We start from the raw sequence: 18769 nt of genomic DNA, 5'->3' as shown, positions 1-18769 counted from the left end.
TAGAACCATGTTTTATATGTGTTTCCATGTAAAAACACCTTATTTAACATATATTGTTGAATCATTGGCATTGAACTCATGGCCAACAAAACTGTAACTCAATTCTGAAGGAAGCTTATCTAACACATCTATTTTCCCTGTAAGATGCATCACAACCTGCTTGTGTTTAGGGATGCTAGACAGCACCTCAGCACTGTGATTGGGGGCCGTTTTAGAATGGCTGGTGAAATCAACAACACAAAGCAGAAAAAGTGTGAAAAACATGGCACTCGATAGATCCTGAAGAAGACTTATTTATGGTATGAGAGCTGAAATAACTAGGAATGTTGAATGTTGGGCGGCTTAGATATTTTGTCCACGAGTATCTGTGAAAATGTGAAAACACCACGAGTACTGATTTGTGGGTTATAAATATGTTTTAGCAAGTAGGTGAATTTGCAAATATAGAACCAGTGAATAATGATCAGATGGACTGCACCCCATAGTGTCATGAGTTAGGCATCATGTATTATAGCTTTCTTCTTTGTAGCCAGCAGGAGTGAGTCCACAGCTCAGGGGGCATGTTAAGGCACAATTCTTTTTTTTTTGTTTGTTTGTTTTTTTGTCTTTTTCCATGTCCGGCAACGGAGCGCAACCCTCAGTGTTGCCCCCGTACCGGACCGGGGACCGGCAACAGGATTGCAACCCTCGGCGTTGCTCCCGCGCCTCGCTCAGCCAGTGAGCGGGAACCGGTCTGTATGTGGGATACGAACCCTCGGGCGGGAGCGCCGCCGTGCTTCCCAAGCGGCGCACTTATCCAGTGCGCCACCAGGCCGGCCCATAAGGCACAATTCTTTATGTTAGAGTTATCACCCAGGGCCGCAGCTGCCTTACCAGCCAGACTCCATCAGCAGTCTCTAGTCTATCTCTAGAGGCCTCTTCTTAGACCCCTTGAACTGTACAAAAACCCTGGAGGCTTACTCTTACAAAACAGGGAGTCTGTTCTGCTTCTATTTCCAGACAGAACTGGAGAGTGGCCCAGGCCACTACTGCCACCCTTTCTCGCCATGTCATGGCTGTTGAAGACAGGGCCTGACAGGTACCAGTGTACCCCCCACTTTCAGTGGCCCTGTTGAGCCCATCTGAGTGATGGCAGAGTTGTCCCTGTAGGGCGCCGAGGTTCCTGCTCTGTTGGTTTGCTCCCTGTGGGCCCCAGCCACACACTGTACTGAAATAGCCCAAGCCCCCTGCCTGGAGGCCCTGTGGGAGGCTGGCTCTCAGCCCAGATTTGCTTTCTTCAAAGCGACTTATCTCAGGGTCTTGTTGTCTGTCCTGTCTCAGGGGCCACTGTGGACAAGGGACCTGCTCCTTCTTTCCCAGCAGGTCCTGGGCTTCAGACGCAGGGTGGTATGCTGCCTCCATGAGGGCCGGCTCTGCCTGCCCCAGCACAGGGCACCCCCTTATCCTGCATTTGTGTAACTAATGAGTTTGCATTGGCAATAGAGGAAGGTCTTGCTCTGGGACTTCTTGCCTGGCCACTTGATGAAAGTCCCTTCCAAGTCCTACAGCAGCCTTGCAGGGTAGTAATAAAATTCTCATTTTGTAGATGAGAAAGCTGAAGCTTAGAAAGGGGGAGATTTAAGGAGCCAGTGCAAGACCTCATGGCTGACATGGGGCAGAGCTAGACTGCACATCCACACTCCAGTGCACCCCTTGCTCTGCTCTGCAGAGCCCCTGGACACTCAGCCCCCTCTGCCTCTGGGGCTCCATGGTCATTTGCTCTGATTCTTCTGTCTTGCCCAACGCTGCAGAGTAGAAACATATATTCTTCCCTGTCACTCAGTCTGGAACCCATGGTCCCCTGTTCCGGAGGGTTCCCAAAGAATATGTTAGAGGGGCACTGAATATTGAGACATTGAGGCTGAACGCCCAATGTCTGAGTGTTAAAATGGATATTTGGTTGAAGCTGGAGGCACAGTGACTCTCATCAAAGAAAGAACTTCTGGGCAATAAGCAGAAATCTGAAATTTTATTCAGATCTTTACTTATTGTATCTTTTTGTTAAATATTTAACATGTCAGTTTTCAGTAGTTTAACGTTGTAGTGCAGGGACAGTAATATCTCAGCACTCAGCATTTCTCTGGTGGCTGTGCATTTGGCATACTAAATAGAGGCTTGCTTTATGTAATTATTTGGAAGTTCTCTGTCATTGGTTTCATCCATAAAACCAAACTTCCACAGGTACTTCTTAACGCAGCATTTTGCTCTTACCATCATGAGTATATACATCAAATTTATACTTGAATTAATAAGTCAGGAGATCATGGTATAGTCATGGTGACACTGATATTTCACTGGTTGGGTGTGAGGATGACCTCTGTGATCACAGACTCATCAATGACATGCAGGTCTAGGATGACAATGTGGCTCCAGGGTTTGGCTCCCTGACTCCACAAGTGTGCCGTATCCTACCCTCGTGCACCTGGTCACACCACCCTGTGACAAGAGCACCTAGGAATGGAACTGCCTATGTGACAGTCTCTCCTACTAGATGCTAGACCTAGGATTGAGGCTTCTGTGCTCTGGGGACTGGCACACAGTAGATGCTTGTAAAAACTGGTTGGGGTGTTAGTGAGTGAGCATCAGCGAAGAAAGGGGCTTTGATGGGAAGCACTGAGACCTGCACATGTACTCACCACGTTCTTGTTTTCTCAGGAACCCTTTGGGGATGTGACAGAGAGGAGGCAGCTCCGAGCCAAGCTCCAGTGTAAGGACTTCAAGTGGTTCTTGGAGACTGTGTATCCAGAACTGCACGTGCCTGAAGACAGGCCTGGCTTCTTTGGGATGGTGAGCAATGCGGGCCTGTGGTAGATGAGGAGTTTCCTGGCTTCCAGGTCTGATCAACAAATCCTGGGCAAGAAAGGCCACTTCGTGGAGACCACTGGCCTCTTCCACTCCCACGCCCCTTCCACCTTTCCTCCCCTGTCCTTCCTTCTCCCTGGCAGTTTCTGGGCCCTGGGTTCAGAATGTCAGATCTGGAAGCCATCTCAAAATTGGCAAGGAGAAGCTTCCCATTTTATAGATGAGGAAACTGAGGCTTACTTGGTGTTTCCAGGTCCTACATTGTACTAACACCCGTCATATTATTTCTAGTTTCAGTGGCTAAACTAGTTAATAATCCCAATTTGGAGTCTACAAAGGCAACAGTTGGGATAGGAGAGTCACTTCTGGTATTTTCGGAAAACCTAAATGTTTTTGGGATGAGGTCAACTAAAATGTCCAGTGTCTTTTTTTGCTTTTGCTAGGAATTACACCAACTTAGTGAGGTCTCTCTGCTGTGTCATGTTGATCAGAAGCACTGGTGTTCCATTCTAGAAGTTTTTATTGATAAATACAAAGCAGGCTATGAATGTTAAATTCTATTTTAACATTCAATTTGGTGTACACGAATTTTAGAGTTTACACAGAAAAGGCCGAAAATGTTCAAACATACAGAAATTCAGAGAGAGTGGTATAATGAATCCTGTCCCTGAGCTTCTAGAATTTTCAAGGTCCTGCCTCTCTCGCTTTTCCTCTCCTCTACTTCACCCTCCACATTTTTGTCTTTTTAAGCAAACCCCAGACGTGTTGTTATTTCACACCTATACACTCTAGTATGCATCTTTATAAAATTTGGATGTTATCTTACAAAGCCATAGCCCTAAATCAAACGAACAGTATTTATTGTTCTTTTAATAATTAAATGAACAATAGTTCATTGTTTTTAGTAATTTAATTATTTAATAATTTAATAATCAAATGGACGATAATTTATTGGTATCATTTAATGTCCTGTCCTTATTTAGATTCCCCCAATTTTTCAAATTTCTCTTTGGGTGGTTTGGCTAATTCCAGTTGGGATCCAAACAAGGTCCACACTTGTGTTTGGTTGTGTCTTGTCTCCTAAGTCTTTTAATCTAAGGCATGCCTTTTTTTCTTTTGTTAATACTGTCAACTTGTTGAAAAAACCAGATCAGTTGTCAGTAGAGTGTCTCACTCATGAAATTACTATTTGTTTCTTTATGGTGTCTTTAAATTGTGTCTCTCCTCCATATTTCTTTAAAATGGGAGTAAGATCTGCAGGATTGATTAGAGTCGGGATCATTCTTTTTGGCAAGAACCCTTCATGGATGGTGCTTTGTATTCATGTTGTGTCATACCAGGAACACATAATGTCTGGTCATATTGCTTTTGGTGACAAGATCAGTGGGTTTACTGAGTATCTGTCACCTAGATCACCAATTATAAGGCCTCCTATCCAATGTTTCTAGTAGCCATCAATAGTCATTGCCTAGATCCATTATTTCAAATGGAGTTGCCCAGTGGTGATTTTTCTCATTCTTTCATTTCTTCCACATTTATTTATTAGCTGGAATTTTCCCGTAAAGAAGAATGTTCCCTTGTTAACTAAGGCATTTTGGTAGACTTGAATTTTAGAGTTCATACAAGAAGGGTGTGACAAATTCTTACGTCTTTCTCCTGCCTCTATTCAGAGTAGGAGTTGGTACTGTTGTTTCCTCCAGTTGTGTTCCATGGGTTGTTGTTTTTGTTTGTTGGCTCATTTGTTTTTTGGCTTTTCCTTTTTTTGAGTATCATTGAAAACTAATGGGTGTTTATATGGCCAGTGTGTGTCAATCAATTCAGTCTGTCTTTTTTTTTTTTAATATTCAAATGGTCCCATCTTTGGCCAGTGGCAGCCTTTTTATTTTGGTGTCTGTGATCTTTGATCCCATTATAGTGGCTTAGATAGTTTCCTAGATTCTGACCACATTGTCCCATGCTCACCTTAGACCTTTCCTGTCGTTCATTCCAGAAGCGTAGTCCTTTCGATGGGGAAGGGTATTATTCAGAGTCCACAATCTGGATGCTGGGGGTGCCCATTACTATAGGTTGTCATGGCCTCTAGATCATGCTGTCTAATGGAAATATAATGCAAGCCATGTTTATAATTTAAAATTTTTTAGTATCCATATTTTAAAAAGAAACAAATAGAGCTCCTTTCTCTATAAAAGAACCTGAACAGCTCCTCTCAGGGGGCTCACTTTACTGTGGCTATCTCCCTTATGCATAAGCTTATCTCCTCGTTTAATAAAGCATTCCTTGCTTTACTGCTGGGTACATTGTTCATTTCTATGACTTTGGAATACAAGAGCCTAATTTAATCACCTGGTGAAAAAGTGGGAAGCTTTGGGCACCAGAGAAGACTGTAGCTGCAAGAGGCAAATGGCCACTGGAACTATTCTGCTCCCATGTCAACACTGCTTCCCCTGTGGTGGTGTGGCGGTGCCTGTGTTCTCTCCTAGGCAGGCCTATCAAACTCCAGGTGCTGTCATAATAACTTCTACCCAGGGCCTGTCTTTTCCATCCTTCACCTTTCCCCAAGGAGTGTGTTTTCTCTGTTTAAAAAAGTTACAAAAATAAATCTTAAAGTTAGTTTTTTTGTAACATGAATTTGACTGTCAGACAGTTAGTGTAGGTTTGTTGCATCATCTGTTTGCAACCAGATTGTGTTTATGGACTTTCCACATACATTTATTTTGAGGACTCCAGGTTCAAAAGTAAAATCCCTGGCCCTGTTTTGGGGTTCCAGAGTAGGGGTGATGTGTGAAGGGACCTGAGCTGGCAAGTAGCCTTCTGCTATAGAGGTAGGAGGTGGATCCTCAAGTTTTCTGGTGAAATCTGCACATCTGTGTTTTTATATCTGTTCCCTACCCTGTAATCCCCACCACGTGCACTTGTTCTGTGGTTTTGGTCTTTTGTCTAATTGCACACAAGAAATACTACTGGGTAACCAGAACCAGGTGTGAGTGTGTTGAGATTTTTACTATGTTTAGCATGATAGGAAAATTGTGAAAGAACACACATAAGAGATATAGTGGTATACAATTAAAACCAATGCATAGTTGGAAGTTGACTCCCAAGGGCTGATAGACTTGATGTGTGTAAGTGTGAGATATGCCTCTCATCCCTGCATAGATGCAGTATTCGTAGCCTTAGTGGAAAAGCTTGGTTTAGTGGTTTCAGCCCCGTGTGACAGATCTTAAAGGACAAGCAGTATATTTGTAGTTGTTAATATATAGCAGTGCTAGCTCTATCTGTATAAATAGAGAAATGGGGTTAGCCATAGAGGTTTAAACCATCTGGTTATCCCATATATTAACACAAACTGGGTCTAGGATACGCAGTTGTATTTAATGTTTTATGATCTAGCATTTCCAGTCCAGGCACTTTTTGAAATCTGTCCTCATCTGAGGGGTTTTGTTGTCAGGTTTTTGTGTTTGTTTTTGTGGGTATTTGCCTCATTCCACCCCTGAGCTTTGCAGGTAGACAGATGTGATTCAAAACTATGTTCTGAGGTGTTTATTGAGGTGTTTGCAGTAACAAGTTACACATGTCCACTAAAGGGGAGGGGAGGGGGTAGCAATCCAGGAGACAAGCTCAGTTGTTAGAAGAATCCCTTGATCGGAAATTTTCCCTTTGCATTTTGTTGCTCTGTTTCCCGAAAAATCACTTGGAGATGCTCCTGATTTGTTCATCTACTGCTCTCATTCTTTGGTTCCCACTCATTCTTTCACTTTAAGAAAAAAACTAGTAATTGTTGCAGAGGTCTCTGTATTTTGCAGCCGCCCTTTTGTAAGAAGCACTTTTCCCAAATAAAACATTTAAAAAAAAAAAAAATAAATAAAAAAAAAAAATAAAAAAAAAAAATAAAAAGAAACAAATAAAGTTTATAATATATTTTATTTAACTAACTATATCCTAAATATTATAATTTCAACATATAGTTAATATAAAAATTAATGTATTGAGATATTTTACATTTATACTAAGTCTTGAAGTCTGGTATGTACGATAGCACATCTCAATTTAGATTAGTCACATTTCAAGTTTCTAATAGCCAATTGTGGCCAGTGGCTACCATGTGGAATAGCATAGCTCTAAACCTTTCCAGTGGGCAGAGAAAGGAAATACATATTTTTGAGAAACAAATTATGGGCTCCTATTGATATCTCAAATTCATATGTAATCTTGTTAAGATTTTTTTCTTCTTTGATATTATACTCATATTTCTTTTTTCTTACAGTGAAAACCTTGTTTTCTGACAATATTAATATAATTACTTATTTGCTTTATCTTAAAACATACTTAAAATAGTTTCAAAACAGTAATACAGTATTACAACTGACAGTGTTACACTGAATAAGGTTTAAGATTTTTTTGCAGCTTTGTTTACAGAATGTATTTCACTAAGAGAGTATTGTCAAGCATACTAGACGCTCAAATCTTTTAAAATAATTCTTTTTCTGTGTCTGTCACCAGCTTGATTTAGTTAGCTTATTTAATCTTAACTCGAGGAGACACCCAGATGTATTTGGACTATTGCAGCAATAAGGCTGCCACTACTGAGAAATGAAGAGACAGGAGCTTTCAGGCCATAAAGGGTTAGTCTCTCTGATCCTTAGGTTTATTTATCATCTTAAAATGGAGCCAAAGAGTCCTGCCTATAGTTCAGGTTGGGAAAGCACTTTTAAAATGAGAGAGTACTGTATAGAAGTAAGGGGCTCTTAATTTTGAGTCCAGTTTGTGAGGCCATAATGTCACCTTTACGTTTTTTTTAGCTCCAGAACAAAGGATTAAAAGACTACTGCCTTGACTACAACCCTCCTGATGAAAACCAGATTGCAGGACACCAGGTCCTTCTGTACCAATGCCATGGGCTGGGCCAGAACCAGGTAGGTGTTGGCCTCTGAACAGGGCAATGAGGGGAAAGGTATGAGTTTTTTTTAAAAAATGAATCTTTGATGTTTTTCATTGTAAAAGTGACATGAACAGAACATTAAGGGGATATCAAAAGTATAAGCAAGGAGTGAATGGCAAGACCCAGAGAGACGACCATTAAAATTATGACATATTTTCTTCCCATCATTTTTTACACACAGGCTTTAGATTATCTGTTTTAAATATTTGTTATCAGAATATCTGTATGTTTTATATTCCATTATTTCCACTTCACCATACTTTTCTTATGTTATTAGGCGTCCTTTGAGAATACTATTCCTCTTGATATTTCATTGTGTGCCTGTATTACTGTTTAGTTAACTGGTTGCCTGTCTCCCTGTGTTTTGCAATTATAAGTAACTTTCACTAACATCTTTGGTCAGAAAGAAGAAAGGAAAAAAATAACAGATCTGTATTTCAGTTGATTTCCTTAGAATTAATCTATAAATGGAATTCCAGGTTTTCGTACACGGTGTTATACTGCAAAGTGGTGTTTAAGGAAATTATCCAGGGGCCCAGGTGGTTCTTTCTGGGTTAAATACTGTATTTCAGGCTGGACAGGTGAGGCTCAGTACTAAGGGTCTGAGGACCAAAACAGGACCCCTGGTCCAGAAAAGCAGATGGACCCACCAGGGCAGGGCCCTTGGAGGATGCAAGAGATGAAAGAAGGTTCTGGACCTTTAAAGCTTTCTTGTATTAAGGAGTTATCAGATACCTGGAGATGAAGGCATGGAGAGTCAAAAGTTTTCTTCCATTCTGGATTCACTCTGATTCCATTTGAATATTAAGCCTCCTTATGGTCAACAGTAAACTGCCATTATTTGGAGCCCTGCTTCCTTAAAGTATTTAGGTTCTTCATCACGTTTTAGAATGGTATTCCTCAAATCTGAGGATACCTGACTCGTACCCTCAGCATCACGTGGGAGCTTAGAAATGCAAATTCTCAGACCCATCCCAACCCTACCGAATTCCAGACTCTTGCTTTAACCAGCTTTCTGGATGATTTGTTTGAGCAGCACCCCTCTGCATGCCTAGAGAACAGACACCTGTGTCAGGATCTCTCAAAAAGTAGGGGGTGGGAGTCTTGTCAAAAGTGCAAAAATTCAGCTTTCTAGGCCCCCTCTGAGACAGAATAAATCCTCTTCCTTCTCTGGGGTGGGGCCGAGAGTCAGCATTTTTAGCAAGCTCTGCAGGTAGTTCCTCGGCATGCTGGAGTAGCAATATCTTTTCCCCAGAAGAACCACGTCTTCCTTTTAGCAGTCACGTCTGCTTGTGCACAGCACTTCATAGTTTCCAGGCACTGTTATATCCATTATGTTTGGGGAGGTGAGAAAGGGCCACTTCATCCACACTTGCTAAGCATTGCACTAGAGGTCTCCTGAGTGCTGCGGGGACATGTGGGAGCCTGATTAGACAGGCTCCTGTTGGTGGTGAGGGGAGAGTGCCCGACCCCACCCATGCTCTTGTGACTCTGGTTCTTGTCCAGGGACTTCTCTTTCTACATCAGAGGGTAACTGACACATGTTGGCTGCCTCATTTTCAGTTTTTTGAGTACACATCCCAGAATGAAATACGCTATAACACCCACCAGCCAGAGGCCTGTGTAGCTGTGGAAGCAGGAGTGGATGTTCTCATCATGCATTTATGCCAAGAAACTGCCCCAGACAACCACAAGTTCATCTTGCAGGAGGTAAGCCAGCTCTCCCGTTCCTTCCTTGCTGTCAGTCCTGTGGGCGGTAAGGGGAGTGTGAAAGTCAGGGGTTCTCTCTGGCGAAGTCCTAGGGAGTCTCAGAGGGCAGCCACATACAGGGGGTTCTGGGAGATGGGGAACTTCACCGTAAACCCCATGGTGGCAGTAGCATTCGAGTCCCACACCACACGGCATCAGGAGCTCGGCCTTTGTCGCTTACTCCCTTCCCGTCTCTTCCATTCTCTTTACACGGCGAGCTGCAGTGGGCTGTGATGGGAACAGGAGCTCTCGCAAATGCGTTTGGAGATGAGACGGGATTTTACCACATAACCAAGGTGTGAGAATGTGAGGTCAGATCTAGGTGTAAGTCACTCCACTTCTCCCAGCTCTAAATGGACATAAATAATAGACGTCTTTTCTTACTCTAGTGAGGATTAGTTGTATAGCCAGAAATATTCTTTGGAAACTGTAAACCTCTATAGAGATTAGTTGTTACTTGAGATATTATAATCAAGAAAGCACCTCTGTGATGCAGTTGGCTCTCCAAATAATCGTTTTGTTTCAGAACTGAGTGTTATTTCAGGCCTGAAAGGCACTGGCCCCATCACATTTGCAATAAGCTCATGACAAGACTTGTCAGTCGATCATGTCCTTTGACTTACTAAAAACACTTGAGGGAATGAATCCAAAGAAAATAATTCAAAAAAAAAAAAAAAAAAAAGTAGTTCTCTTTTATCTCCCTGGGAAGCTTTCATTCCCAGCCTGACCTTGGAGTTGGAGAGGTTCTTCTATACTGCTTAATAAATGGGTTAGTTCTGAGTGTGCTTTAAAGTTGGAATATGTTTTCCTGTAGAAAACTGTTATAATTAGCAATGAAATTTGCAGGCTGCCTGGAAAAGCCAAGCACCATCGTGCTGTCTATTTGATATGAGAAAATAAGCAGGAAAAATACCTCTGTACACCCCGGAAGTCTGTGATCCTCCTGCACACCCTCCCCTTCTCATCTTTCTTCCAACTGTAAGCCCTCGGGGAAGAGTAATGCAAGCTGGAAACAGTAAAATTGGTCTGACATGTCATTAAAATTTTTATCTTAAATTTCAGTGACCATTTAAGGAAAAGTGAGTTTGTTTGGAAGGGTGGAAAGAGGGATACTTTATTTAATTATTTACTTTTAAGCTACTCCAAGAGCGACTTGGGAGCACTCACTGAAGAGTTTTCAAGGTTAACAGTATTGAGATTCTGTTGCATCTAATGTTATTGCCAAGGCTGCTCTTTCCTTGCAACAGGTATGCTGTTCATTCAGCCTGCATTCTGCTCAGCCATGATTAAGTTCAGTGCAGGCTTCCAACTTATAACAGAGAGGGGTGGAGGGAAAGATAAACAGCAGGACTGGAAGAGAGACTTGCTGAGCAAAGGCAGCAGGATGGGGGAAGTCATCAAAGAAGATCATCATCTTTTGGGATTTGGAATTTGGCCCAGTGCATAGAAACCACTGCCTCTCCCCCTCATGTTTGACAGGTGAACTCAGGCCAGGTGGCTAAGGGACCTGCCCCCTCACCCACTTGGGACTATAGCCAAGTTTCCTGACTGTCCGTTTAAATACATAAGAGAAAGAGATCACCAGGAATGGAATTTGTTGATCTAAGAGAAGTGGAAGAGATAAATAAAGCATCTTTGTTCCTGGATTCCCAGAAAGCAATAGGGACGAGATGTAGGGTCTGGCAGATCCCCCAGCAGCCAGCAGGTGGCACCATCGGTCCCACGAGAGGCAGGCCTGATGCAGTTTACAGGCCTGTGTACATGGGACAGCCTCCTGTTAACATTTTACACTGACGATGGTGACCCTGCCATAAATATTTCTGAAATGATAAAATAAAATCATACCCTGAGCTCTTCAGAACATGTTTTAAGTGAAAAGGGACTTTTCTGAGGAATCACTTGTAATTCTCTCGAACATCCAGTTTATGTTATTTTTTGTAGGATGGTTCCTTATTTCACATACAGTCCAAGAAATGTGTCCAGGCTGTGAAGAAGGAATTTAGCGACAGTTTCGTACCACTGCTACGAGACTGCACCAACTCAGATCATCAGAAATGGTTCTTCAAGGAACGCATGTGATGAAGAGTCACTATACCAGGGAGCCCATCAGAGGAGATTGTGGGATGTGGACTCTGTGCCCAACAGAGACTTAACTAAGCACAGTGACCAGAGGCCACCATAAGCTTAGCTGCTCTACCTTTATAAGGAAATCCTTTTGCCGTCTGTGAAAGTGATGTTGGATTTAGTAAAAATGTAAATAAGCTTTGTTTGATTTTGAAAACTTTAGAAATGTTCTAAAATACCCTATTTTCAAAGAGTAACCATAAAATGTTAACTTTTGGTATTGGGAGAATTAAAAGCTTATAATATTTTTCTATCAAGATATATATTCTGTTGTGCCTTTTATTCCCCCTGGCAAAAAAGTAAATATTTTATTTTGGTATTTACAAGGATTTCCAAGTATGAAGATGTTTGCACAGGTGAAATTAGAATCATGCTATCTACTTTGCATAAACTGATAATACCTCAAGTGTTGGGTTAGATTTTTCTCAGTGTAGAGACATGGACACTAGGAACATTGTATTGATACTTTCAGGTCATTGAGATATTCTAGATTTATTTAATAAATAATGCTTTTTGTTTATGTGTTGCTACTGTAGTCAAGACTCCATAATGTTTATGTTAGCCAAAGAGAAGTAACCAAAGCTGAAATCTCAAAGAAACAATTTGATTTACTGAGCTAATATGCAGGTACTTCAAAAAGTTCCTAGAAAATTGAATTAAAAGGTAATATGAATCCTTCCATGAATTTTTTAGAGACCCCGCGTATAAGCTTGACTGTGGACTTCTAACAGTGCCTAGCTGTAGTATGGTGGTTGCTTTTAGTAATCACCACTATGACTTTAAAACATGCTTAATCATTTAAAATTTTTATCACGTGATAGTGTTGGGGAGAAATTTAATGTTCTATATGAAATTCATTTTTCAAATTTGTTTATTAATAATCTGGTCATTTCCATCAGTGTTAGATTTTGTGCTGCAGCAGCTGCTGAGAAAGTTTCTCAGTAATTCTGATCTGCGAATGATCCCAGATCAACTCTAGATCTTGTCAACAAGAATGAGATCAAATCAGTAAGAATGATTTTCTTTTTTAAAGGGATAACACTAACTACAAATCTTTGTATTTGTACCAATCAGATGTGAGAGATGAGGACACGTGTGCAACTGATTAAAAGTATCAACTTGTATCTCAGGCTCTTTTTCACACACATTCTTTGAGCAGTCCTGACAGGGCCCAGTTCAACCATTACCCAGGAACAGCTCCAGCTGGCCCGGCTTGGATCCATCTAATGCGTCTCAAGTGCTCCATACTCCAGTTTCTTCATCTGCAGAATGGGGATGATGAAACTGAGCTCGGGGGGTAGTTGTGAGGATTAAATAATACAGAGCAGGTGGGGGCTTAGCTTAGTCCTGGCACCCAGTATGGGCTCACTACGTTGGCTTCTGTTTTCATAAATCTACTTTATATGATGTGAAGCACAGTAAATATCAATACATGTGTATTCACAAACAAATATTAAATAATGTGGTTATTTTCTAATCCAAACAGCTCCTCAGCAGGCAGGAATGGACTTCTTCCAACACAGCTGAGTTTTCTTATAAATGTAAGGTAGTTTGGGCCAAGCTTTCCCCTTGTACCATTGTGGCAACTTGTAAAAGCAGGCAGATGCCCCATGTAACCGGTAATGAGTTAAAAAGGTCTGCCCTGGGCCAGCCCCGTGGCTCACTTGGGAGAGTGCAGCAGTGTTAGCGCCAAGGCTGCAGGTTTAGATCCTATATAGGGATGGCCGGTGTGCTCAGTGGCTGAGCGTGGTGCGTACCACACCGTGCTGAGGGTTGCAATCCCCTTACCGGTCCAAAAAAAAAGGTCTGCCCTATCTCTGCCCGGCTCTTTTATTTATTTATTATTATTATTATTTTTATTAAATCATAATTGATTATACATATTTTTGGGATTCAATTTTGACATATGTTGATCAAATCAGTATTACTAGTATGTTTATTGTTACAAATTGTACTTATTCTTTATGCCCCTCGTCCAATCTCTCCCTCCCCCCTCCCACTTCTAATTGCCCTAGATTTCTTCTCTCCTTCTGAAAGAATAATGGTTACTCTGTGGATTTGTTGCCTAGATGATCTGTCCAATGCTGAGAGGTGTGTTCAGATCCCCCAATATTATCATAGAGCAGATGCTTCTTCTGTCACTCTGGAATGGGCTTTGTGGAGAGAGACATCCTCTTCTTTGGTGTCTGCTGGTGACTGTCCTGTGTCAGTGCACTCCAGTGGCTGGTGGACCATCTGCATGGTGGTTGTGACGTCTAGCTGCTTTCGCGGCAGCCGTGGTTACTGTGGTGGCTGTGGTGGGCCACCCACACGGATGTGATGTTTTTGGCATGCTCCTTGGCACTGGTGGTATGCCTGGTTGTGGGCGGGGTGTCTGGTCCTCGGCTCCAGTCCCGGGACCCTGTCAGGCCTGCTCTTTCTGCAGTGTCAGTAGGAGCTTGATGGAGGGGTGTCAGGTCCTCCCAGGTGCAGGAAGACAGTTCAGGCAGACATAGAATTAACACTGACAAAATTCATCACAAGTGCAGGGAGGCTACATGTGCATTTTCTGTGCATTCATTGGGCACTGCAGCTCATTAGCTTTGCTTGAAAAATCACCCCTTTTACTCCTGCCATCAGCTTAGATGAAGTAAATTTTAGGGTTGGAAAAAAATCAATAAAAATCACATTTTTGCATGTCAAGGGAAATATTTTCACAGACTGGGAGGCAATTTGCAACATTTTGAGAAACCTTTCCCTTCATTGTTGGGTGAAGAGTCTGAGAAAAAGCCCATATGGATGTGAGGAAATTCTCACATCACTTTATTTTGCCTGAGTGAGTTCCCACCTGCCTCCAGTTGACCCAGTGGAAGGTGTGAACCCAGTCCTGGTGGATTTGGGGGTGCTGGGAGCCAGCCCTAGCTGTGGCCAATCATTTCACCTCCTAGGATTGTGGTATTCCTCTAATTTAGTCTGAGGCCTTTCTCAGGAGAGTGGCAATCAACTCCAGCCCTGCTCCAGGGGACTTGGCTGTGAATGTTCCCTGCCATGTGGCCTTCTCCACCACAGGAGAGTTTCCTTCTTCCAGGCCAGTAGGAGAGTGTTCATTATTGATTTTTGTCTCCTTTAAGGGCTCACTTGATTTGGTCAGGCCCACCCAGGATAATTTTTCTTCTGTTAACTCAAAAGTCAATTGATTAGGGACCTTAATGACATTTGCACAGTTCCTTCACTAGAGTGATACCCCATCATATTCACAGGTCCTGTCCATACTCAAGGGAAAAGGACTATACGCTGTATGCACAAAAGGGGGTCATCTTTGAATTCTGCCTACCATAGCCCACCCTGGGCCCCCAACAGTTCATATCCCTTCCACATGCAACATACATTCACTCCCTCCCAAGTTTCCCTGGAGTCTCACCTCATTACATCATGAGTTCAAAGACCAAAATTTCATTATCTAAATTTAAATCTCATCAGCTAAAAGTTCAAAACCTAAATCAGGTCCAGGTACAGAGGAGGCTCCGGGGTATAATCCAGTAAGTCCAGCTGCTGGGGCGCACCTGTGGAACTGTGAAACAAAGCAAGGTGTCTGCCCCCAAACTGCCAACATACAGTGGTGGGACAGGCATAGGATTGCAGTTATAGGGGGAATGCAAGGCCAAAAGGGGTCACAGGTCTGTGATGGTTCTGAGATTCAGCCAGGCAAATGTTTGTCTTTTTTTGATTAGGCTGCAAGACCTGGGAATACTCAGGTACATCAGACATTGGGGCTCAGAGACATCAATCCCTGTCATCAGATGCCAACTTACCATTTGAGAAGATTCCATTTTGGAAACTTAAAAAAATTCTTAAGAAACTGAATCTTTATGTGACAAGCTCCTTATATATCAGTTGGGAATAATTTGCATTATTTATACAGGTCAATTCTGGATTTCTTTATGGTTCAAGTATCTGTTAAATTTCCTGTGCTCTTCAGCTTCCCTTCCTCCTCCTATTAAAACAGTGATTTTTACACTTTAATATGCACAGAATCACCTGGAGAATTGTTAAAAGGCAGATTTGGGTTGAGTAGGTCTAGGATGGAGTCTGAGATTGTGCATATCTCCCAAGCTCTTAGGAGGTGCCATTGCTGCTGGTTTGTGGACCATATTTTGAGTAGCAAGAAGAAAGCCCCTGGTTGGCTGGGCCGTCATGTCTTCCTTGCACGCACACACTAGATGGTGTTGTCGGCTCAGGAAACATGGCAATGCTTTCATTGACGCCAAACCCATTGGTCTAAAAAATCTTCCAAATATGAGATCCATGGGATGGAATACCTTGAAGGCACTCAGAGATCATCTGGTGCCAAGTGTAGCTGGCAGGGAATTAAGGGCAGTGAAAGAAGGGGTTTGCTTGAGATCACACAAGTTAGGGACAGCATTTTCTTTGTCAATATGTATCATTCCATTTGATAATCAGTGTTCTAAATTTGGCATGGGTGTGTCGATTTTCTTAAAGTGTTAAAGTGGTAATCTCTTTTTATTTTTGTGTCTTCAAAAATTGGCTTTACTATATTATATTAATTTATGAAGTTAAATTAGTTTCCTATCTTGATGAAAAGTTCTAAAAACTGCCACACGGCTTGCTGTGTCACAGCCATGATATTTATTTAATAAGTGGAGTTGGCAATACTGGCCTCTTCTAGCCTCCTAACATTTGTGAGACTTAATACACCACATGCCAAATCTCTCATGTTTATACGCAACTTAAGATTTTTTTTTAACAGGTATTATTTTGTTGGATGTTATGAGGTCAGCTGGGTAAGGACTGTTGTCTCCTGTTTGCAGCTGCCCAACGATGGTGATAACGACAATAATAATAATAATAGGTTGAAGTGGGTACTGTTCTAAGCACTTCACATAAATGAGCTAGTTTAATTCTCAAAATACCTACTCCCCACCCCCCACCCCCACCCCCCGTTTTAAAGGTGAAGATACTGGAGCTCAGGGAGGGTAGGAAACTGGTCTGAGGTCACACAGCTAATAAAATGCAGTGCTGGGATTTTCCCCAGAGCTCAGTCAGAACTGCTCTGTTGTGCCTCCTGGAGGAGAGGAGAGATGACACCCCAAGTCACGCAGCTCATACACCCTGACCACGGCCACCCCTCACTCTTAGCCCACTTACACAACACAGCCAGTTACAGCATGACAGTTAATGAGAGTCTGTCCTGCTTGGAGAGTACAGGAGGTCATAGATGATTTACAGCTCTGGGCGAGCACATTTATTTTGAAAGTGTCAAGTCAGGTTGAAGAACTGGGAACAGTGCTCCCTGTGCAGAGCTGCTGAGGACCAGCCCTGTTCCTCTGTGTGCAGTTGTCCAGGTAGAATTCCGTCTTCGCCCACGCCCACACTCTGTCCTCTTCTCTTTAAAATGGGGCAGAGGTGGGAGATATTTCTTCACTTTCCCCCTTTGAGATTCTTGCTGCGCAGCCAGAGAGGCCCACAGTCAGCGGCCAGATCACTGCCACTGCTCCGCCCATCCCTCTCCATCTTCAGTGTGCTCGATGCCGTGGGACAGAGAGTTCTGTCCCAACTGCCATGTCATGATTCCTCCGTGAATCATCGTGAACCTTCTTTTATGAGGCAAGGGTCAGTGGAACAGATTGCTCATGAGAATATTAAAACAGTTATTTCAGCATCCTGTAAAGCAATTGCAGACGGGTGTGGCTATTGGACAGCTCTAGGTATTAACTCAGGAGTGATTGCAAAGTACCACTGGGCTCCTTTGCCAACTGTTATAAAAGGAGGCAAATTACTGGGTGATAGTATTTGAGGGGGCTTTAGAAATCACGTGCTCAACCCCCTCCTAATGCAGAGATCCCTCCTCCATGTTCCCGACACGTGGTCAGCAGCCCTAGCGTGTCCCTTGCCAGTGAGGGGAAGCTCGTCTCCTGACAGGCCGTCCTGCTCTGTTCTTGGGTGGCTTCTTAATGAAACTGCAATTGGTCTCCCTGTAGCTTACCTTATTGCTCTGATCCCCTCTGTGGCCACCCAGCATGTTTTCTGTCTCTGCCCCAGGATAGCCCCTTGGAGAGTCAAGGAGAGAGGCTCTGTCCCTGGAGCTTCTCTGCTTGAGGCTGGCCGGCATCGGGCTAGGGTTTTCATGGGGTTCTGGGAGGGAGTGAAGACAGACATTTGCATAAATCCTGCTGCATTTAACCGAAGATCAAGGCTGTCTTCCACCTCCCTGCAGAGAGGTTCAGGCAGGCTCAGGCTGACCCTGGATGCTGTGAGGGTAAAACAACATTGGCAGGCTGTGGGGTGGGGAGGAGCTGTGTGTGTGTGTGTGTGTGTGTGTGTCCATGTGTGTGTGTGTGATGTAAGTGACATAAGAGAACAGAAACTTGCTTTATTCATAGCAGGAAGTCAATAATAATGGTCTAAAATTGAAAAATCATGAGAAATCAGGACTGATATGTTATTTGAAATATAGAGGCAAATACAGGGAGGAATAGCTGGAAGAGTTGAGAGCACAGGCCCCCTTGTTGGCCTGATCTCGGGAAGAGGAGGAGTGAGTAGAGGTGGGACAGGTGACTGCTCATTTCGTTATAAACCTTGAGAACTACTAGGCTTTTTAAGCTAAGTATGTGTATTCCTTTTATAAAAATTATCTTTAAAAATTCCCCCAAACGGAGACTGTGTCCAAATTCTTATTAGTAGGGAGAAAAGCAAGGTCCTAGATTTGACTTTATTTGGCATGATCGATTGAAAAGAAGTTGGGATTTGCAGTAGGACAGACCTGGATATAAATTCTGTTTGGCCACTGGGACTTTGGGCAAATTACTTAACCCCTCTCAGCCACAATCTCCTCTTCTGTAAAATGGGGGCAGTACTAGTACCTACCTCTTAGGGGGGTTTGAGGATTGAATCAGATGGGGTGGGCACAGGTGGGAGCCCAGAGCCCCCAGCCAGAATAGGTACCCAGGGCAACTTGCTGAGGGAGAGCTGATGATACTGACCAAAGATTCCGAGTTGCTCAGTTTGAGAGAGATCCTGGGGACCAGAGCAGCCATCTGAAACAAGGAGTGTCGGACCCCCGCCCACAGAATGGTGCTCTTCGTAAAAGTCCTGGATTTTGTGCTGTTTGCGGCCTGCGAC

General features: G+C 43.0%; 1 protein-coding gene across 1 annotated transcript in view; it reads left to right on the top strand.

Annotated features, from left to right (window-relative positions):
- The window catches only part of GALNT12 (polypeptide N-acetylgalactosaminyltransferase 12), a 48873-nt gene extending 36962 nt beyond the window's left edge, over positions 1-11911 (top strand). The window contains exons 8-11 of the mRNA XM_008568788.1: positions 2695-2826; positions 7638-7751; positions 9341-9487; positions 11468-11911. Of these exons, the coding sequence (XP_008567010.1) occupies positions 2695-2826; positions 7638-7751; positions 9341-9487; positions 11468-11605 (531 nt within the window). The 3' untranslated portion in view covers positions 11606-11911. The remainder of the gene's footprint in view (positions 1-2694; positions 2827-7637; positions 7752-9340; positions 9488-11467) is intronic.
- The last annotated feature ends 6858 nt before the right edge of the window (positions 11912-18769 follow it).

This window comes from Galeopterus variegatus, unplaced genomic scaffold (genome assembly GCF_000696425.1).
Source record: "Galeopterus variegatus unplaced genomic scaffold, G_variegatus-3.0.2 Scaffold442, whole genome shotgun sequence".
In the NCBI taxonomy this organism is placed as follows: domain Eukaryota; kingdom Metazoa; phylum Chordata; class Mammalia; order Dermoptera; family Cynocephalidae; genus Galeopterus; species Galeopterus variegatus.
The sequence above is the reverse complement of the archived record's forward strand: the minus strand, read 5'-3'. Positions and strand labels throughout refer to the sequence as shown.